Source organism: Vicugna pacos, chromosome 15 (assembly GCF_048564905.1).
Source record: "Vicugna pacos chromosome 15, VicPac4, whole genome shotgun sequence".
In the NCBI taxonomy this organism is placed as follows: domain Eukaryota; kingdom Metazoa; phylum Chordata; class Mammalia; order Artiodactyla; family Camelidae; genus Vicugna; species Vicugna pacos.
This window is the reverse complement of record NC_133001.1, coordinates 3,542,579-3,564,339: the sequence shown is the minus strand read 5'-3', so window position 1 is coordinate 3,564,339 and position 21,761 is coordinate 3,542,579. Positions and strand designations below refer to the sequence as shown.

The 21,761-nt window shown below is 56.5% G+C and overlaps 2 protein-coding genes across 8 annotated transcripts in view; one reads left to right on the top strand and one right to left on the bottom strand.

The window, feature by feature from the left end:
* The window catches only part of LOC102543706 (methylcytosine dioxygenase TET3), a 101,004-nt gene extending 80,993 nt beyond the window's left edge, over positions 1-20,011 (bottom strand). For 2 of the 7 annotated variants that reach the window (XM_072937473.1, XM_072937475.1), the window contains exons 1-3: positions 19,093-19,343; positions 17,525-18,250; positions 3,779-3,835 (exon numbers count right to left, since the gene is read on the bottom strand). In XM_072937473.1, coding sequence (XP_072793574.1) covers positions 3,779-3,835; positions 17,525-17,827 — 360 coding nt within the window. In that variant the 5' untranslated portion in view covers positions 17,828-18,250; positions 19,093-19,343. Of the gene's footprint in view, positions 1-2,884; positions 2,973-3,778; positions 3,836-4,147; positions 4,275-4,756; positions 4,863-17,524; positions 18,251-19,092; positions 19,344-19,891 lie in introns of those variants that run through there. The other 5 variants (XM_072937474.1, XM_072937476.1, XM_072937477.1 and 2 more) reach the window with 5 other exon arrangements.
* On the top strand, positions 17,826-20,286 carry LOC140685982 (uncharacterized). The gene is made up of 3 exons (XM_072938373.1): positions 17,826-17,840; positions 18,009-18,154; positions 19,036-20,286. Exons 1-3 carry the CDS (start codon positions 17,826-17,828, stop codon positions 20,123-20,125), a joined length of 1,251 nt encoding a protein of 416 aa, XP_072794474.1. The 3' UTR covers positions 20,126-20,286.
* The last annotated feature ends 1,475 nt before the right edge of the window (positions 20,287-21,761 follow it).

Here is a 21,761-nt window from a genome sequence, read left to right as displayed (position 1 = left end):
TTCTCTTATCTTTCAGGACCTCGTACGGTACCCAGAACATGGCAAGCACTCAGTAAATGGGGAAAGACAAAGGGAGGAAGAAGGGGAGATAAAGTGAATGCGGACAGGGTCATAGTTCTAGAGAGCATGACAATCTATAGATTCTAACTGTCTCAGCCATCCCTGTGCCCTGTTTGCCCAAAGGCTTCCTAAACCAACCCACAAGGAAGCTATCTCCTCCTCATGAAAGCAGATGTAGAGAGGCAGGGCCAGCTGGGAGCGAGGGGCTTGGTCTGCCCCTTACATGCTGGTAACAAGGGGGAGTCCTCAGCTGACTGCCAGATGCCAGAAGGAAGGAGGCTCAGAGGTCAGTGAGGGGAAGACCCAAAAGCTGAGCCCAACCAAAGCCCCTCCCCACACTCCCTGCCCCCACTCCTAGGCAGCCAAACCGTTTGCTACAGCCTCAGGGGCATGAGAGGGGACTTGGCAAGACCACAAAGACCAATTCTAGCAGAAACATCCATCTACAGCTGGAGTGAGCCCGGCACCCAGGCCCCTCAGCCAACCCAGCAAGGGGGCTAAGGAGCCATCACAGTGACCCCTGCAGGTGGCTCCAGGGCCCTGCACCATGGTAGGCAGGAGCGCTCTCCCTCCCACTCACCTGTCTGTCTGCCTTGCAAAGTCCCCTCCCTCTCCCATGACACTCAGAAATGCCTGGGTCACCAAGAAGGTAGAGCTGAGCTCTGGGACTCTAACTCCAGTCCTTATTATGCATGGGGAAGCCGTCTTTCTCCATCCTCAAATTCAACTCTGAAATCCTCTGGGTTGGTTTCTCTCCCATTCTAGCTTGGCATGTTCACCTGCTTCCATAGCTCCCCAAGTTCACTACTGCTTGTAAATGTACCTTAGAGAGAAAAGAGTTCCTGCTGGACCCTCACAAAGGGCTAGAGAGGGGGAAAGAACGAGCGGAGTGACCCGCGGTGTGTGGAAAGCTGAGGACCACAGATCCTTGACCAAGGAGCATTTCTGCAGTGGTCCAAAGGAGAGGCAGAAGGCGGAGATCCTGGGCACAGTTCCAAAATAGTTTCCAGACATCCTCAGCCAGCGAAGGGTTCCCATGGGGCAGAGCGTGGGAGCCCGTGAGCAGGGCAGCCTGGTGCCCTCAGCACTGGGCACGCACTCCTGTCCAGGCTGCCAAGACGGAGGTAGTGGTGACAGTGTGTGGTATGGCATGTTCCTTGGGGTATCATGGGTAGACATGCAACACGCTAGACAGTCGAATGACACCTTGTGTCCACCAAGCTCAACTCCATGCCCGGGCTAGGCACTACGCACACTTGACATTATAGATATTCTTGAAAGCCCGGCAGGACTCAGCACGCAGTAATGAGCACGTCCCCACTGGCTGCTGGATACCGTTCACCCAGGGGGCTTACCCATCCTGCAATCCTGTGCTCATCCCGCAGGAACACAGACTGGGAGACCCCCTTGTCCTGTGTCCCAGACTCCTGGCCTCATCTGCCTTCACCACAACCTCCTGATGGAAGGGGATTTGGCAAAACTGCTTCACCCGGGGTAAGTGCGCCACCACACCCAAGTGGCCACCTAAGAAAACTATGTGCGGAGAAAGGTGGCAACCAGAACAGGGGACTCAGATCCGAGTGCTTGCTGGCAGTGCCCAAGCTGAGCCAGGAGGAAGCTGTGATTTTCTGACAGAACCCAACAATAACAACAAGCAGGGACACAACCTCAGAGCTTTAAGAGCACAGCCAGCACAGGCCCCACTCTGAGAAGCGGGAAGGTGGAAGGCGTGTTTGAAGGGCGTCCTCTGGTTTTTCAAGCAGCCCTGCCTCATGCCCACGACACTAAGGGTGGAGGTGCTGGGCTGGGAGCTTCCAGCAGGACGACAGGGCCAGCAGAATACAGGCAGGAAGGAACGGAGAACACACTTGGAAAGAGCTGAAGAGAAGCCATTGCTAGGCAGGAGGGGGTGCTTTCCGGAGTAAACAAACCTGCCAGCAGTCCTTCCTCCCAGCAGAGAGGGAAGCTCTGGCTGACAAGGCCAGACACGCAGAGGAGGGAGGGAGCCGCCCCCTCCCTGAGCCCATCTGCCCTCACCCCCTGACCCGCCTTCCCCAGCGTGCTGCAGAACGGGCGCACCCTGCGCTCTCCGTGCCCACGGCCCTCAGCAGCGCACAGGTGGCCACAGCTCCCTCGCCAGCAGTGGGAGGCCAGAGGAGGAAGTGGAGGTGGAACCTGGGGGTTCTGCTCCGAAGAAAGGGCGTGGAGTGAGCTCACAGCTCTCTCCTCCTCACCCACAGCATCACCAGCATCAACCACCCTCAGCCTGCCTCAGGGGCCTCCCACAGTCCCGTCCAGGGGGTCGCCCACTAACTCCCAGCCTCACTGAGGCTTGCCCAGTTCTCCAGGGGAGCCAGCGCCACCTGACTACTCTCCTTCCCCCAGAAACAAAATTCTTGCCCTCCCACAAGCACTTGCTGGCCTTAAGTTCCTTGGGAGGAGGCCAGGGACCCACCCTGGCTCCTGATCCACCTGGCAGCCTCACCTAGGAGCCCCTACCCCACGTGGGGAAGCAGAGGCCAGCGTCCCCACCCAGGCAGCGAGCGTGACACTTCAGCACCTCCAGGGTGCTTCCCACAGTTTTCCCAGGAAGCCAGAGGATTTCCACAGAGGAAAGTCTAAGAGCATATGGGGACACGAGCAGCTCGCCTACCTGCTACCCAAGCAACCAGATCTCCCCAGCTCCTCACAGGCTCCAGGGGCTGAAGGGAAAAGGAGAGCTGGGCAGGGGCAGGGATGGGCTCCCTCCCCGTGAGGACGAGTCCCACGCAGCCCTGCCCTGCCCACCTGTGCCCACTCCTTCCCCAGCCTCTCTGCTTCTGACCTGAAAGGCGGCCACACGGAGCTGCCTCTTGCTGTCTTCTCCACCCTGGGCCGGCAGAGGATACTGCTGAGTAATCCCAAACTCACGGCGGGTCCCCAGCCTGAAAACAGGGCAAAACCCAAGGAAACCTACTGATCCTGGTCCTTGCCAACCTGGGAGGAACATCGGTGTTTCCGAGTAATGGCTTATACTCCAGCACTCTGCCCTGCCCCAAACATCCCAGCCCTTGCCCTCAGACAGCCACATGGAGCAGCTCAGTGCCCTCTTCTCCACTTCCCACGCACCTGGTAACATTCCCTTCCCAGTCCCCCAGACACCAAGCTGTACAGAGTAACAGCAGCCGACCGCCTGCAGGATTCCCAGTCATGATGTTGCATCAGCCCCCACCCTACCCAAAATATCCTCACCCCCACCACCTCCTCTCCTCTCCAGCCATCTCCATGGTGACAGCAGCATGACTAATGACACCCTATCAGCTTCAGACTCAGGAGCGCAATTCCCCCTCCCCCTCCCCACCCCCCCACGGGATTTCTGCAGATTGGATGCAAACCAACAGTGCCAGGGACATTCTCGAGAGATTTCCAGAGGCAAGGGTGGGGAGTGGGTTATGTGTCTTAAAAAAAAAAAAAAAAAAACACAGTTCAACAAACCCAATCCCAACTGCACCCAAACCATCCAGCTGAGGAAGCAGAAAGAGTCCAAACAAAACCCACACAGGCCTGAGGATTCATTGGCCGCCCACACCCCCGCCGCCCCTCCCCCTCAGCTGCTGCTACACACACAGTGGGAGATTAAGGGATCACCAGAGGAGACCCTTTATTTTTATCCAATCCAGTCAAACACTTCACCCTTAACACACACACACACACACACACACACACACACACACACTACCTTGACAGCAGCCCCTTGTCCCCACGGCCCGGCTCCTTCACCAGTCTTTATTTCCACCTGCAAAAGAAGCCGGAGAGACTGATGAGCCAGGCTGACACCAGGAAAGCAGCAAAGTCCCTCTGCTGCACCGCCAGCACCGCCGCAGGGGAAGGGGGAGAACGGGAGGCAGGGGGCCTCCCAAAGAAAGGATAGCTGGGACCATCTTCCTGCCTCCAGCTGCCACCCAGACGAGCGGTGGATGGCTCATTCGCCTTCCAGAGTGTTTTTGTTTTCATTTCTTCTTTTTCCACCCTCCCGAGATCCAGGAGGGCTGTGCCCCTCCTCCTGCGTCCGGTCTGGCCTCGTCCCTCCCCGCCCTGCCCGCTCTACCTCGGCCGGCCTCCTCTGGTGCATCGGCCGGCGGGCCTCCCATTATCCCCGCCGGAGCGCACGGAGGGAGGCACTGCAGAGGCGGCGGCGGCCAGCTGCCGGCTTGGCTCCCCTCCCCGCCGCCGGCGAGGCTGGTGTGGAGGGGGCGGCGCGCTCGCCAGCCAATCCCCGCGGCCGGCCGAGCGGGGGCAGGGCCGCCGGGGGCCGGACCTGCCCAGCCGGGAGGCGGGGGCGCCGCCGAGGGTGCCGTGGAGCCGTGCTGGCTGCGGCCCAGGCCCGCCGCCGCTCCCCGGCAGGCCGGGGATCCCGGGGCACCGCCGTCTCCTCCAGAGTCGGGGACCCGAAGGTAACACCCAGAGGCATCCCCAGGGTCAAAGAGGGCGGACTGCGCCGGGGGTCGAGCGGACGCGGGCGGCACCCCCCCAGGCCGCTCTCTAACCCTTGGACACCGGCAAACTGCCGCTTCTCGCAGCAGCTAGGTCAGTGCCAGGCGCTGTGATAACAGCAACAGCCCCTGCAATCTTCCGAGGAAGAAAACGCCTTGGCAGTATGACCCTTTACCCCGTTCTGCGGATGAGGAAACAAGGAAAGATAAGTGAAGTAATTTACCCAAGGTGACACAGCTAGAAAGCAGCGCTGGGACTCCAAGCTGGTCCGCCCGGCTCTGAAGACCAGGCTCTTCACCATTATGCAGTCCTTCTCCTCCCTCCCTCCAACAGGCTTCTTCTCGAATCCCACACTGCCTGGGGCTCAAAGCCTACCAAGTCAGCCCTGCCCTCCCTCGCACTCGAACACCCACACTCATCCTAGGATCACTCATCCCTGGTGCCTCCCCACCACTACCACTCTCAGTGTTTCCTCCTCTTTTAGAAAGGCTGAGGAGGTGGTGCCCCTAGACCTCAGGGCTTCCCACCCCCTGTAAAGGCTGAGGAGGGGAGGGGGCCCAGACCGCAAGAGCTCTAGTCTCCAGTTCCCAGGCTCTGAGCTTTGAAAGCTGCAATACCCAGGAGACTGAAGGAGAAAGAACAGAACTGGGAGGAAAACCCTGTAATTCCTGGGCATCCCGGGGCACAGCCCACTTCACACCATCGACTCCCTGTAGCCGAACACCCTAGAGCTCCTGCTGTCCCAGAGGGGGACTTCCGTGGACCCTGGTACTCATGATCTGGCCCAGCTCCCGGCTACACCACCCAGCTGCAGGACCTCGTGATGGCACCTTACCTCTCTTAGCCTACTTGGCTCACCTGGAAAACAGAACTACACACAGCAGCTACCTTAAACACAGCTGTGAAGACTCTGAAAAAAATGTACACAGCCGGCCACACTGTAGGTGCTGCTAGCCACCCCTCTTACTTTCTGAGAGAGCCCACTGTGTGCTACCTCTCAGTCCCAGAAGAAGAACCTGAGGTCAGAGAGAAATGACTTACGGGACTAGTCAGGATGCGCTCTGCTACCAGCTCCTGCCCACGTGCTGCCCCCTCCCTGAGGCTCCAAGAGGGTACTCAGGATGGATGGGTTGCCTGAGGAGAGACAGCAAAGCTGGCCTCTGGTGAGGAGACTGCAGGAGGAACCAAGGCCCATACCTGCCTCACCGCTGGGGCAAAGGGTAGCCCCACTGGGCTCCTCCCCAGGGCAGGGAGGAAAGCAGGTGACAAGGCAGGGCAAGGAGCAGCGTCCTGCGCTGTGTGTGGGCTTCTGCACCCCTCAGCTCTTCCCTTGGCCAGGCCAAGTGCAGTCCCTCCTTTACCCTGGTCCCCCACCCACCTACTGCACACAGCCTGCTGCTGGGCAGGGGCAGCACTGCTTGGACGGCAGCGATCAACATTGTTGCTGCCGCGGCTGCCACAGTTTATCAAGCCCCTGCTGCGTACCAGGCCCCGTGCCAACCATGCTGCAGGAGCATCTCGCCCGACTTACTCCACGGACAAGCTTGTCTCTTACGGGGAAACGGGCTTAGGGATGTCAAGTTACTTGCCCGTCAGCACCCAGCTGGTGAGTGGTGAGCCAGAATTCTAATCCAGGCCCTTCTCATTCCTGTTCTCTAACCCCCTCTCCCTGCCAACACCAGGGAAATGCACAGGGGGACAGGGTCACTCGAACCAGACCACTTCCCTTTAAAAGCTATGCGTCTGAGGAAGGTAGTATTTTCATGCCTCAGAAACTTGGTGACGCTGCTCCTTGCCTAGGTTCCCCTGCCTCTCCCCAGCTGGGAAGCTGCAATGCTGCGAGGCTTAGCCTCCCTCTGCTGCCTCCCCAGCTCATCTAGCCCAGGAGCACGGCTCACCCCTCCCGGGACCTCGTCTGGAGCAGTCGCAACCAAGCGCAGTTATTTATTTACACGGCCGTCTTCCCCACGTGGCCAGGGGCCCCGTCTTCCCCGCTCACTAGGTTCTGCGCAGAGCTGGAATGTGCTGAGCTGAGTTTCTGCACAAGGAGGGAGGAGAGGCAGGGGGCCGGGCACTGAGATGCAGAGGCCACTCTCTTGGTCGGCCTTCTTTCTAAGGTCCCCAAGGATAGGAGAGACCCTTGCTCTCCTGGGAGGACATGACCTGCCACAACTGAACTGTCGGTGAGGCCCAACCTTGTTCGGACAGCACACATCTTCCTCACGAGCCTGCAGAAGCCACCCGGACACTCTGCTTGAACCAACCCCCTGCCCCAGTGCTAACTCAGCCCCACTCCAACCTCAGGTCCCCGCCCACCCCCTGGCAGCCTATGGACACCCCTAGCAGAGCCCACGGTCCCCAAGTCAGTCCACCTGCTCCCGTCTCTATCCCACCCTGACCTCCTGCCCTTTTCAGAGGCACCTGGAATAGCAGAGCTCCAGGGAGTCACAGAGGTGCACGATGGGGCCACTCTGCCTCCAGCAGGGACACTCTCCATACCCAACACCTGACTCCCTCCTGTCTCTGTCTGCCCCTCTTTCTACATTAGAGGCTTCACAGTAACCGACCCAGAGGTACTCGGGGCCCCTCTACATGGGGGCTGAGGGTCCCTGCCCACCTTCCATCAATGACTCCTAGACCCCACTGCACTCCCAGCAGGAGGGACAGGGCTACTGCCCTCCCCACTGGGGAGAAGTGACTGGACTGACTCACTCCCAGAACCCACAAAATACCCCAACACAGAGAACCTCAGAAACACGGATCCCACAGGCCGGAACCCACACAGATATATAAAGACTAGGAAATGGGGACACATCCAGACATAGATTCAAGGGGATTCACAGGAGCATCAAACAAGCAGCAACCTGATGTCAAGCCCTGTAACTGGAGCATGATGTACTTTATCTTATTTAACCCTCAAAACAAACCAATGAGAGAGGAACTTCCCCTGCCCATTCCACAGATGGAGAAAGGAGGAGACTGTGCAGGGCTCTCACCACCCCTCACTCACGGCAGTACAGTCGCGGCTGCCCTGTGTAGCTCAATGATTTTCTCATCAACCTACCTCTTCTAGAGTTGGCAGGGGGCAGACGGACGACTTCTCCTCCCTCGCCATGGCTGTGTCCTGAAAGAGGTCACTCCCCAGGGCTTTACTTCAAAGTTCAGGTCAAGCCCTACTTCCTCCAGGAAGCCTTCTCGGGTTACCCTAGTCCTCTGCCAGCTGACAGCACTCCTAAGGTTTCTCATTTGATGCTTGGTGCTGCTATCTGTCTTCCTGTGTGTCCTGACTCTCCAACCAGAATGGCTAGAGCTGTGCCTCTTCAAACCCCTGCGGGGTTTTGCTCAGCATTCCACACGCTGAAGGCACTTGGAATCGACCGTGGGGGAAGCCTGTGACCTTCCCTTCCCTCTCCATCGCACAAAGGATCCTGCCAAAGAAACCTAACACCCCCTCCACCTTCAGAGCCTATGTTTGAAGTCACCGGTGTCCACGCATCAATTTCCACCCAAGTAATTGCAGCCCATCACACACACATCATCCCCTATATTTGAAACTCTTCGCGGTTGTCATGGGAACTGCCTTTGCCTTCATTCACTGATCAGTCCTCACAATTAGCTTTGGCAGCGGAAGTCTGTATCAACGGCAATGGCAGGGAGGAGAAAGCTGAGGAGGAGGAACAGCAGCAACAGAAAGGGTGCTCCTCCGTGGAGATGCAGCAGAGCCAGACTGAGCCCAGGCACCAGTGATGTCAGAGGGAAAACAGAGCCAGCCAGCCAGCAACTCCCCGCACGCTCCCACATCAACAAACAGAAGGCACTCAGGCCCCTCAGGCTGACCGGCGGCGGCTCTGCCCACGCCCCACCTGCCCTCCTAACTGCTTGTAAGACAGTCTTATATCGGATGAACCGTATTAGGTTCTCCTCACCCCAAATTCAACAGCCTTGGAGCACCAAATGTTCCAAGACCCAAGTAAATAACACAGAGCCTTAACAGGTCATTGAGAAGGTGGGACAGGAAAGCTGCATGATTTAAAAACTGGGGGACAGCCCCAGGGGAAGACTTCCCAGAGTAATTAACACAAAACATCTTACCTTCCACCTTGAGGATCCATGGACACCCTCAGGTGGCGCCCTGTGGCCTGTCTGCGTCCTTCCACACCCCTGCCACCAGCCGCAAGCATCCGAGTGGCATTTCTACACACCTCAGGTTCAGGGCAGGTGCCTCGCTCCTCCTGGCAGTGCCCCCCCATCCTGCACATATCACTATGCTGAAACTCTCAAAACATGCCCCTTTCCTTCCACGATGGGCTCTCTGGGCCCAACGGTGACTAAGGCCCGTCTCTGCCCTACGGCGTCCCTCCCGTATAGCCCTACCAGACTGTACTGTAATTATTTGTTTCCATGCTCGTCTCCCTCCCCAGACAGCGAGCTTGTTAAGGACAGAGCAAACGCTGCCTCCCCTTTACCGGCGGCTCAGGCTCAGCGCTGCGCCTCGCACGCAGCCAGTCCCAGGCGTGATTTGCTAAGAGAGCCGGGAAGGCAACTTGCAGGTCTACCAGTCAAAGCAGATGACGTCGGCCTCCGGAAACTGAAGTGACGCCAGGGAGAGGTGCTGCCCTCCCCCGGCACAGGGGACGCTGGAGATCCTGGGGCTGAGGAAACATTCCCAGAAGGTGCCTCTCCTCCTCCTCCTCACAGCTCTTCTCACGCTGGCTCCCGACGCCCCGACCCCAGCCTGCAGCATCAACAGTCCCGACAGGACCCAGCCTCCCAGAGAAACGATGCCATCCATCTCTTCCAGGGCGCCAGGACCACTCCCAGCACCAAGGAGAGAAGCGGGGCACCCAGCGCTCACCCTTACAGGGCAGAGCAATCAATAAAAAGTAAGGCAGAACAAAGTAAGAGCAGGGAGAGCCACCCAACGTCCCTCTCATAAGAAAAGCTCAGAAAGGAACAGACTCTAGTCCAGTACCTTGCTACCTGCTTTTGACCCAGCATCTCCGCACCCCGTCTGGAGGCTTCCTCCGGCAGTAACGATGGGGTGCGGTACGACGGGGCACATGCAGTCTGGCAAATGTCCCCAGATGACTCTACCCAGTGCAACTCCCCTTCCATTCAGAGTGTCTAAAACTGCCGCTCTGGTGGAGGGGTAGAGCGCTTGCTCAGCGTGCACAAGGTCCTGGGTTCAATCCCCAGTATCTCTGTTTAAAAATAAACAAACAGAACTGCTGCTCTACCAGTAGTGGGAGATGCACTGTCCTCTAAAAGCTCCCTGGCTGGGTGGGTGGGGATGCCACAACGGAGCTGGAACTTGAACAGGTCAGAACCAGCAGTGCAACAACAGAGCCTGTGCGACCTGAGGCAAGGGAGCAGCCCCCAGGCCTGTGGTCACCAAAAGGCTGGCCAGTTCCTTCACACTGGGCTGCTAGCTTTCTTTTTTCCCTCCCCCAGTGACTAATAAAACCTCAGGTTATCAGCTTCCCGATGCAAGTGACAGGAGACGAGGCCACAGAGAGGTGTGTCTGCTGCAGGTGTGCCAGGAGCCTGGGCCACGCACAGAGACACCCAGGCAGAAGGCCACAGCAACCCTAAAGGACCCCTCAGCCGGAGTGCAGCAGGGCTCAAGAAGATGAAGAGGTCCCTTTCCTTTCCAACACCTCCTCTCTTCCTCTGCATCCTGCCCCTGATCCACAAGGGAGCCGGAAAGACGTGATGCGGAGGGGAGGGAGAATTCGTGACGACTCCTGAGACCCCTCATGTGGTCCTTCATTTCACCCAGTCACCACACAGCCTTCTCCAGAAGGAGAGGCCCAAGGCAGAGGGGTGAGGGCTGACTGCTAACGCTGGGGTTGGTGCAGAAGCAAGTTTGGGGCCAGAAATAAATGTGGGCAAGGTTCACCAGGGCTGCTGGGCAAGAGTGTGGGTGAGAGAAGCCACTTTCCCCCAGGGAGCCTGAGAGAGAGACCTTGGATGGGGACCCACACTCCACTCCTACTGTTTTCCCCACAGCATATAATTAACACATGGCCCCGTGCCTTCAAGGAGAAACAATGAGCTTTGCCATGGGTTAGAACCCAGGAAAGTACTGCTCCCTCCCATACCCCTGACCACTTACCTGGAAGTGGGAACAGGGGCCCCAACCCAAAAACATCCTTCCAAGCATAGCCAACTCGGGCAGCTTTTTCCCTGACTCAGAAACAGGCTTCAGGGACCATGCAGGGGAACTCCATATCCCACAGAACTACCCCTAGTGATGAAAACGCTCTGTGCTGTCCAACACACGAGCCACCTGAAAGGCGGCCAGGGTGACTGCATTACCAAATTTAATTTTATTCAGTTTTAATTGATTTGAATTTTAGTAGCCACACTTGGCTAATGGCTACCACACTGGACAGCTCAGGTAGAGCATGCTTCTTAAATCTGAGAAGTCATGAATAACTCTTGAGAATCGGCTGAAAAGCAGGGACTCTCTCCCATGAGTAAACACATCCCCTGCACAGTCACACATTCGGCTGAAAGTTTCAGAAAGCTCACAGACTCTGTTCCAACCCAGGTCTGAGACTAGGTGTAGAACTTGACCTAAAAGCGATGTTTCTTCTGCAATGTAGTCAACAAAGGAATACGAGGTAGGCCTGGCGTTTCACCTCCCGTGGCTTTAGCAAGAGACCACTGAGGGTGGGGGCCTCCACCCGACAGGACGTTCTGGCAACATCCCAGCCAGAACACCCAGCCTCTCCTCAGACCCATGCTGGCACAGGGCTGGCTCTTCAGTCTTGGAACAATATAAATGCCAGACAACTCTTTCTTCAAACATGGATTCAGTCCACCTGCTTATAGCTTCTACTCTCCAGAGAAGTTCTGCCTACTCCCTACACGAAGGAACTGACTCCCTCATCCATGTAGGACTCCTCTTAGCCTGCGTTCTCTTCCTCATTTCCAAGCTGAACGGCCCATCTTCTTCCGTTGTCGGGCATGTGGCCACTCTGACAGAGCTCCTAGAGACAGGCTGTTCACAACCCTTCTAGAATCTCAGCTCTTCCCACCTGCTAGGAAGCCAGGGCTCCTTAACCATACGTTTCTTTTCTGTACTTAAAACAAGTACAGGACTTCAGATTTACCCTGATTAAATCCCACTGAGTTCAGTTAAGGTCCTTGGCTCCAGACTGCTCCAATCTCCTTAACCCCTCGATCTGGCATTCAGCGTAACAGCTGCATCACCACTTACCACCACCACCCACCCGCCCGCTGACCTGCCCGGCTCCTGCCCACATCTTACGAAGAGGACACACAAGTCCAGCTCTTAAGCCCCCAGGCCCTGCCCTGAGTCCCCGGGTTCCAGGCATGTGCGCCTCCTCTTCACAACCACCACCAGCTACTACTCCCTCAGGGGGCTCCAAGTTAGGCTGCGAAACAGCACGCATCTTCTGGGAGCCCTTTCCTGACTGTTCTCAGAACACACACACACACACACGTTCTTAAAGGCTACTTACTGTAACTCACTAGACTAGAAGGAAATGGACTCCAGAAGAACAAGACTAAACGTGGGGTGAATCTTAAGCTGTTCCTGTCTCCCTGGCCTACAGAACAAAGAAAGTGTCGGGTCATCCTCCTTACCCTTGAGAATCGGCTGAAAACCAGGGACTGCCGTTCTTTACCTATGTTCATCAAGGCTTATTTCTGTCCCCTTCTCCAGCCACGGAAGTGTCACAGACCAGCTCCTCAAACCCTCATGGACATACAAATCACCTGGGAATCTGGTTAAAGTACAGATTCTGATTCAGTAACTCCGAGAGAAGGCCTGAGATTCTGCCTGTCTGACAAGCTCCCAGGGGATGCCAATGCTGGTTCACTGATGAGCAAGGTGGAAGAATGGTTATGAACCATTCCGGTGCCCTAAGACTCAGGTGAGCAATTTGCAGTAAAGAGTCCAGGTGGCTGTCCATCCTCTCAGCTCTCATCTGTGTCAGAGGAGTTCCACTCTAACTACACATTACACACACCTGGAAAGAACCAGCCCAACTGGGTCCACCCCAGCCCAATCTAATCAGAATCCCTGGGGACAGGACCCAGGGGATCCTGATCCACACGGTTGATAAAAAGTTTGAACAAGGCAGTTATACCTGTGCCCTCTCTGCAGGATGACTTTAAGTAAGAAACTGGCCCTCTGATCTGTCCAAGCAGTTGGCAGGAGATACCATCATTTATTTGCAGAAATCCAGATCCAACAGTCTGACCGGGCTACTTTGCAAAGAACCACAGGGACCCCCGAAGCTCACCACTTGTCTTTCTAAGTCTCACAAACCACCTTTTAACAATCTGCTCTAGCACTGTCAAAAACTGACATGTCGTTTATAATTTCCAACGTCTCCTAGAAAAATTGAACTTTCTGCCTGTCTTCTGGCCCTCTTTCAATCATGATTCCATAAAGATGTCATTCCGTGAGCGTATCTGGAGGTGCTCGGTAGGGAGTGGATGACTCAGATGCAGGTCGGGCAGCTGGCTCTTCCCTTGCTAACCACACATGCCATGGTCTTTCCCCAGTTTACACTCCCTGACACAACAGGGACCCAGGGGCTGCTTTTTCTCCGTCACTAGTTCTGCTCCTGAAGCTGTAAGGCTGCCCCTTCCCTCTTGTTCTTGCTGGGAATATATGAAAGGCTTTTATTGTTTTGAGCATTTTCCACGAGCCTCAGCACATTCTGGCCACCAAACTCTCTGATGCTCCTCTTAAAGGGTTAGACTATGCCTGAATGGCACCCCCTCTCCATGTGAAAAAGCCTGGTCTGCACCATCTGCACTCACTAGACAGCAGCCCAAGCAGCCACGCAGATGGTTCAGATCGTCCCCAGTGCCACCATCTTCCTCCTTAGGGCACCATTTAGGACTGTTAAGTCAGCACTTCCTTTTTTAAAAGCAATCCTATCCCTCCAGCTAACTTCCCTAAACTCTGAAGTCTGCAGCAGGGTATTAAAAACTGTTTGCATCTAAAAAAACAATTTTCTACAGTCTATGGTAAACACCTCCCCCTGCCTAGGCTTCTCTCCAGATTCACAAATGCTGAGATGGGGCCCCTTTCTCTAAAGTGTCTCTTCACTTCTACTCTACCAATCAGCTCTCCCTTTGCTGGTGGGAACTCGGCTTCCCTCCTCACAGCCTCCATCTTCAGGAAGACAGAACCACCAGCAGGCGAGGCAAGAACTGTCAGGTGTTCTGACACTGCTGAGACAGCCTCAGTCCAAGGTATCTTGTCTCAAAACTGGCACAGAGCTTTGCTTCAGCCACTAAACCCACTTGGCTGAGGGCTAGGTGTGCTTCTCACAACATACACAGTTCTCTCTCCATTATTCAGCCACGATGCTCTCAGTCACGCTTCCAATCTATGCATGCATTTTTCCATGGAGTATTTTTTCCTCCACAAAGGGTTTTTCTCCCGCCCTCTTTATCAGATGTTTACTACCCTCACCCACGAGCAACTTCTCAGTCAGACCCTGGGCCACAGCTCCTTGCTCCTGGGTATCCAGCCTCCTTCCCCAACAAAGAGGCTGGCAAACTCCTCCCTCCCTCAGTCCTACGAGCAAGCAGAGGATGTCTTCAAATAAACATTTAATTTGTACTGCATTCTTACAATTACAGCTCAGAGACTAACATACACAATTTTTATGCATAAAGATTAATTCTTTTCTAGATGTTCTAAGAGTGCTCTGTCACCATGCACCAATTACCTACTAGGTACCAGACATTATGCATATTTTATCCAATTAATCCTCACAAAGAAGGGTTACTCCATTTGATGTAAGAGAAAACTGATACACAGAGCTTGCTCTGGGGTCGGAGGCCTACCGTATCTCCACACCCACCAAATCCTACTTTTCTAAGCAGCTGCCATGTTGTGCTTCAAGCCACCACTCAGGTGAAAAGAATGTGGAAGTCAAACAGCCTCCAATATCAGCCTAGGATCTAAATCCTTCCTGGAACTAGGAATGAAGACCTTGAGACAGGAATGAGCCCCTTCAGGTGTGTTACCTCACCTTAGGGCCCAGAGAAGCAGTCACCTGCCTCTGTGATGGACGGGACCATCCCAGAGGGCTGCCTCGAGTCTTCAAACGCTGAGCTTTTCTGAGTAGGGGGACTGCAGCACCACCATCACCCGCACTGGGGAAAAAAGTGAGGAGCAGGGAAGGAAGACAAGGAAGGCAAGATGATGCCCCCCAGCTTACAGGATGACACAAAGCAGCTGGAGGCGCACAGCTCAGAGGAAGTCCCAAAGGAAACCAGGGGAGGTGGAGACAGGATGGAGGTGATGAAAGGTGTCCAGAAGAGGAGACGCCGGGAAGCAGGGATGCAAGGAGACGGTCTGATTCCCAAGAGGCTCCTAGGATGATGCTTTGCCTTGTCCCACATGAAGCGTCAGGGCAAAATTCTAAAGTTCTGTTTCTGAGGAAAGTGTCTCCTTTCCTGACCTCCCAAATCCTTGGACATGTCCCCTCAACTACATGGCTGCTCAGACCTAGCAGCTAAGGTCTCGGCAGTCCCCTGGGGGCTGTAAATGCTGGGCTGGTTCTCCGGGCTCCCTCACTCAGGCACGGCCTCTCCGGCCTGTCAGCTCTGCCAAGAATACATTCATCAGGGCAGGGTAGCCTCATAGCGGTTCGCACGCTTTCGGTCTTCACGGACCAATTTAAAAAAAAAAATTGTGAAGACAGATACTAGTTAATATTTTGTACTTTGCCAAGTAAACACTTTTTAAAAAAATAGATCTTTCTACCAACACCTTCATTTCATAAAAGAGAGTAATTTTGAAAGATTAGTAAGTAGAAAGGACCTATATTAAAACAAAGTACTGCTCTTTAAGTTAAAGAAAGTTAGCTTTAAAAAAAAAAAAAGCTCACTCCATTGTCTCCCTTCCATTGTTTCTTAAGAAACTGAGAGGACTCTGTCCTGGGGTAGCATTAGGCCACAGACCTGCATGTGAACCCCCTGTCCTTGGAGACTACAGGCCAGGAGCTGCATTCTCCCTGACCCTGGGGAGCTGGGGGGCAGCTGGCCATGGCAAGTTCCACGGGGACACAGACACCTCTCAGTCGTCTCTAAGCCGCAGCCAACCCAGCACTCCGGTCTCTTAGCCGTGACCACCGGCAGCCCGAGCCAGCAGCTTACACACAAGGCTGACAGGACCTTGGCTTCAGTCCCAACCCCTTTCACTCAGGTATGCCTCGTTGTTGCCGTGAGAGGCGCTTAAACACGGCTCACAAGGGCCACAGGTTCTGGAACACCCAGCCCAGAAAAGCTCATCCCCTCTGTCCCCCAGGGTTTGATAATGGGAGGAACGGAATGAGAGAAAAGGGGAGGAGGTAAACCCTGGAAAGAAGCAAGCCAAGGAACCAAGCTTTACAAAGTAGACTGGCCAGGTCCTCCTTACACCGAAACACCAGATCTCATGCCCAGGAGGGAAGCCCCCGATCCCATCCCCCTTTCAGAAATGACCCACAGGGTACCAGGTCAGCAGGATGCCAACTCCCCAGAAATACCAGCCACGTAAAGGGGCTGGACACTGTCTCTGGGCTGAGGTGGGGAGCTCTAGATGTGACCCAGATGTCTGCTTTCACCTGAGACCAGGGAAACAAGGCACACTCGCCCGCCGTCCCTGAGCCACGATGCAGCTTCCACGGGGAACGGGCAAGAGAAGGCGAGAAGGGGCAGAAACATTCCAGCAACACCCACTTCTCTCCCTGAAACATTTGGATCTTTCCAGCCAAGGGACCTCAGCCCCACCAAGCTCGCGGCACAGCTCTGCACTCAGCGGTCAGGGAAATCCCGAGCGCAAGCCGCCAGCCCATCGAAGCCACAGGTGCCCCAGCGCTCAGAAGCACAGCGACTCCCAGCCCAGCTGGAAAGGGCTTCAAAGGCCATCAAGCACAACCTTTCCATCTCCCTAGGGAGAAGACAGGCTCTGAGAAGGGACCTGAGTTGTCTGAGCCCTTGTACAAATCAGTGGCAGCTCCCGGGAGCCCCACGGACAGCGCAGGCCTCCGTCTCTGTCCAGCGCCAGTTTGGCTGCCTGGAGCGACCTCCGCCGCTACACTGCTCCTCCCAAGCTGTTCAGCTACGCTCGTCCCTACTTCTGCCAACTCTCCGCTGCTGCGGCTGCCACCAACCTCATGCCGGCAGCCCACCACCAGAACGGAAAGGAAAGATGGCCAGCGCGGGGTCACTGCCTCTCCACACTTCCCCGTCTGCTCTCATTCCAACTCGTCCTTCCCTCCCTTTATCTCCCTACTCCAAATAAAGGGAGTACTCCTTCTGGAGTTGACAGTATCTCTAAAGCACATCATTTATTCATTCAGTTAGTATCCAAAGGCTTATTACACACCAAGGGTCTAGGCCAGGTCCTGAGAATACAGATAAATAGTCCCTGACCTCAAGAAGTACTGTCTTGTAGGAGAACCCACATCATGGGTTTCTCATTAGATTCCCCCCAAAAAATTCCCAAACATTTTCAGGTACCAGCCCAAAATAATGGTACCCAAAGAAGGTTTACGAAAAGAAACAGCCCACTACACTAGGGCAGCATAAAGACACGGTGTCGCTCCACATTTTTCTTCCCAAATCCATCAGCCTCCAACTCTTACCTGACACCATCACTCCCCACGTTACCCAAGCGCTGGTGTGACCCTGAAGTACATCTGAGGCTTCAAGTAGGACAAGAAACTTCTAGAGATAAAGCTAGATATCACTGTTCCACAGCACACAGAGACATCAGAAATGAGAGTGCTAGCTCAGAGCCCTCTGTGACAGTTACTCTTACACTGTCAGCCCAACAAAGGTGCCCACACCAGCTTCCAAGGACAGTTATACGCTTATTCACAGCCCCACTAAAAACTGGACCAGTACGACCAGAACGGGAGAATGTGCTTTACTGTCTTTAGCAAGACCCCTGTGCCCACAGCACTCTCAAGGACGGGAAAGTGCAGCCAAGCAAGAGCCAGCTTACCTCCTTGAGAAGCCCCACTTTTTTCTTCAGCACCTCACACTTGCGCAGTTTGCAGATTTGGTGTGTGCGGCGGTTGGTACAGCTGGTGCAAGCCCCACAGTTCTCTAGCCGCCGGCAGGGCTCACAAGTACCACACCGTTTTCGTTTCTTCCGCGCATCTCCACTACCTCGGAGTTGAGGTTCACTACCGGCCACTGGAAGCCCAGGCCCCTGGAAGCCCCCCACCATCACCTGGCCCTGAGGGAAGTCATAAAGGCCTGGCAGGTCCGGCTGGACTGCCAGGGGCACCTGAAACTGACTCATGACGCTGCCAGAGGTGGGGGCATAGGTGCTGGGGCTAAGCTGTAGTCCAGCTTCCTGTCTGCAAAGGCCACCAACGGGTCCTTCTCTCCTAAAGCAGTCAAAAGTCTACAAGGGTGAAGGCAAGTAGCTCCAGGCTCTGGGATGGGCACCACTTCTCAACGCCTTTTCACCTCCTCTGCAGCAGTCTGACAGGACTCAGCTGAGGGCCACTCTCCCACCTGCTGGGGCCCAGGATCTGGGGGAGGACACCAGCAGCAGTCCCCAGAGAAGGGATCATCTTGGCTGGGTGGCTTCTTCACCCTCACCCACCCTGGACCCAGGCATGAGGTGAGCAGGTGGGTGTGGGGGGGGCGGGGCAGGGTGAGGAGTTTCTCCTCCAGTATTTCTTCTGCCGGGTCAGGATGATGGAGAAGGCAGCGCTGCCTGAAAGAGAGACAGAAAAGGGAAGCGCATCACTCGGGGCTCGGGGACAACTTTCACATGTTACCTCTTCCTGCTTCTGGGAAAAGAGAAGATGGGGGAAGAGATGGGGCTTGCTCACATGAACTTCTGCCCAGAACCTCTGGCAGGGCGCACCAGCACCCGCTCCCTGTCTTGGAAAGGAGGCCGAGGGAGCGATGGGGTGCTAAGGAAACCTGGGCAACGAATTTAAGGCGGGGGGGGGTGGTGGTCAAGGTGAGATTTCTAATAAAGTTGTTCTTTGCCCCAACCCCACGGGCTTGGGACAGTTTCGCCAAAATTCCCACACACTCCTCGCTGGAGGTCGCTAGGCCCTCCCCAAGGGAGCACAGCTTTCAAAATAAAGTTTGCCGAGAGCTTCACTCGGCGGGGCTGCCCGGGCGCCCCCGGCACGGGAGCGGCCTGGAGAGGGGCGCGCCGGGGGAAGCCCGCGTCGGCCGCCCCGCCGCGCCCCGCGCCCGCCGGCCAGACCCGGGAGGGCCGCCGGCTCCGCCGAGGGGGCGCGGGGAGGGGGGCGCGCTCGGGCTCGGGCCGGGCCGCGCGCGCGCCACCGCTCGGGCTCCTTTGTTCTGGGGCCTCGGCCGCTCGGCTCCGGCGGCTCCGCAGCCCCCGCCCCGCCCCGCCCCGCCGCCCCCGCCCGGCTCCGCTACACTGTGACCCGCAGCACCCTAGCCCCGTCCCCCGCAACAAAGTAGCGGCCCCCCCGGCCGGCCCCCAGGCCGTCCCCTCCCCCCGGGTCGGGCCCCCAGCGCCTCCCCGCCGCCCCTCCCCCACTCCGGAGCCGGAAAGGCACCGACTGCACCGACCTGCCCGCCGCCTCCGGGGCGGAGCGCACAAAGGGGCAAAGTTTCCCGGCCCGCGCCGCCGCCGCCACCACCGTCGCGGCCGCCGCCGCCGCCTGGGGCGCCCGCCTCCCGGAGCGCCTGGCCCGGCCGAGCTCGGCGCACGGAGCCCCCCGCCCGGGCCGAGGAGGGGACGGCGCAGGAGGAAGGAAGAGGCAGCGGCGGCCGCGGCGGCAGCAGCAGCAGCAATGAAGGCGTCCGCGGGACTCCCCGCCCCCCGCGCGCCGCGGCACGTGCTCGCCTGGGGACTCCCCCGCCCGGGAGGGCGCGCACGTGCGGCCCCGCCGAGCCCCGCCGGCCCCGCCGCCGCCGCCGCCCCCTCCACCGGGCTCCCGGCTACGCGAGGGGGGAGTTCCGTGGAGGGGGAGGGGACGGCGCGGGCGGCCCTCGAGCGGGTGGGGGCAGGGCCCGGCCCGGCCCGGCCGCCGCGCCTTTGCACCTGCAGTACCTCCCCTCCCCCGCGGTCGGTCCTCCCGGGACCGGCCGCCCTCCTCCGGCTGGCCGCCCCCGCCCTCCGGCGGTTCTGCAGCCCCGGCGGGCGCGGCGGGCCGCGCGGGGTGGGGCACGCGGACCTCCCAGCCTAGGCCCTCGGCGGAGCCAGCCTCGGTGTCCCCACTTCCTGCCACTCCCTACGGGCCGAGCGGTCTGGGACCGCCCCGGCGCCCCCAGGAGCCCTGAGCTCGGAGCCCGGCTGACCCCACTCTCCTCCTGCGGCTCGCTCATTCCGAGGCAGGACAATGGGGGACATCGCGCGTTTGCGTACCGAGTCAGCCTGGCCGGCAGGGAGGGGATACCCGCGAGCAGAGGCCGCGGGCCAGCTGGGAGGCACCCTCGCGGGGGTCACGGCCGAGCGCCCTACCCAGGCGGACCCCGGGGCCCTGGCATCGCGAGCCTCCCCCGCGCCGCGCTCGGCTCTTTCGCGTCGAAAACAAAGACTAATCCGATACCCCCGCCCTGCCTCCCAGAGGAGGGGGAACGGGCGCGTCGCGGAGAGTAACCGTGGAGGACAGCGTGCAGGAGGGGCTCGGACAGCCTCCTTGGAGGCCTTGGCGCAACTGAGCCCTACAAGCCGGCGCAGACACTTTGAAAAGTCACCCCGGGCTATTTTCCAGGCAGGGGGCAAGGGGCATGGCAGAAGAATACTTCCAAGTTGCCAAACTGCCTGTTCTCTCTGCTGCTCTTTTCCCTCACCTGTTGTGCAGGCCAAGTTGAAATTCCAGGTTAGATTAATTCAGCTCCACCCATTCTAGCCTGACTGCCAGGCTGGTCCCCGAAGCTGCCTTCCACCTACCTGGGTTGCTGGGGAGAAGGGTGGGTCTCTAAGACACCCCTCACACACACACACACACACACACCGCCACACACGGGCAAGTCCTGGCAGAAACAACCACGGGGCGGACTGGCCTGACCAGTTTGGGCGGTGTTCACGGAGCCAGGTACCTGGCAGGCGTCGCCACCAGGCTGAAGCTAACAACTCAGCCAGAACTGGAAAAAGAGCATTCGGCTAGTTACTTAGAAGAAGAAGAAAAAAAGTAATTGATCTCAAGTAGCGCTGTCCAGAAAGCCCTGGGCGGTAGGAGAAGCCGGGTTCTGTCTGGAACTTCCCTCCTCACAGGCCTGATTTTGACAGCCTGCTCTCATGGCCAGGTTGTCAGCTGTGGGGTGGGTGGTGAATATGGCTGTAATACCTACGTCCTACTCTGGCCTTTGAGAGTAGGAAAGAATTTCTGTTGAGGGAAGTAAGTCTAGAACTGAGAAGAGATACCAGTAGAGTATAATTTTCAAACATGAGAACAGTTTGTGGACTTGTAGTTGTTTTTAGTGAAATAAATGTTTAATGTTATAAATATTTTATTTTAGTAAAAATATGTATATTAAAGACAAGATAGAAAATAGAAAATTAGAAGTCAAAAATAACCCAAATACAACTACATTTAACCATTTGTCATATTTCCTTCTAGCCTTTTCTATTTGTAGATTAGTTCCCTTTTTTAAATAACATGGCTGTACTCACTGATTAGGCAATTTGCTGTCCTCTTTTCACTTAACGTTATGTTGTAAGCATTTCCCTATTTGATATACAATCTCCAGATAGTGTGACAATGAAGAAGGTGGCTTAGGAGTCAAGGAACTGTGGGTTCCAGACCTGGCTCTCCCACTTGCCAGCAGAGTGACCTTGGACAAGGTACTCACCATCTCTGAAGAAATCCAAGTACTTAACATAGGGCTTAATAAGTAACAATTACTGTTTAATCCGTAGAACAACTTTGTGAGGTGGGTACTATCATTAAATCCATTTCACAGAGGAGGAAACAGATTAAGTAATTTGCCCAAGGTCACTCAGCTAGTAAATTGTAGACTCAGAATTGGAGCCTCCTGTGTTCTGTCTTGGTAAATGGCACCAGCAATTCACTGTGCCAGTTCACCAGCTATCTATGAAAGAGTCATTTCACGAAATCTTCTGGTTTAGGTAACTAGGTGGATGCTGGTGCCATTTACCAAGGCAGAACACAGGAGGAAAGATGCCTGGGGACATCTGCGTGGAGCCGAGGGGGCAAGGCTTGGGCTGGAAACACACGTGGGCCCCATCGGGAAGAGATCTGGAGGCCTCGGGAGTGGAGCTGCTCATCAGG

Excerpts from the sequence above, each read along its gene's own strand:
- LOC140685982 (XM_072938373.1), top strand. Across the intron at positions 18,155-19,035 it reads ACCCTGGACCCAGGCATGAG|CGCCTCCCCGCCGCCCCTCC; the intron begins GTGAGCAGGTGG and ends TCGGGCCCCCAG.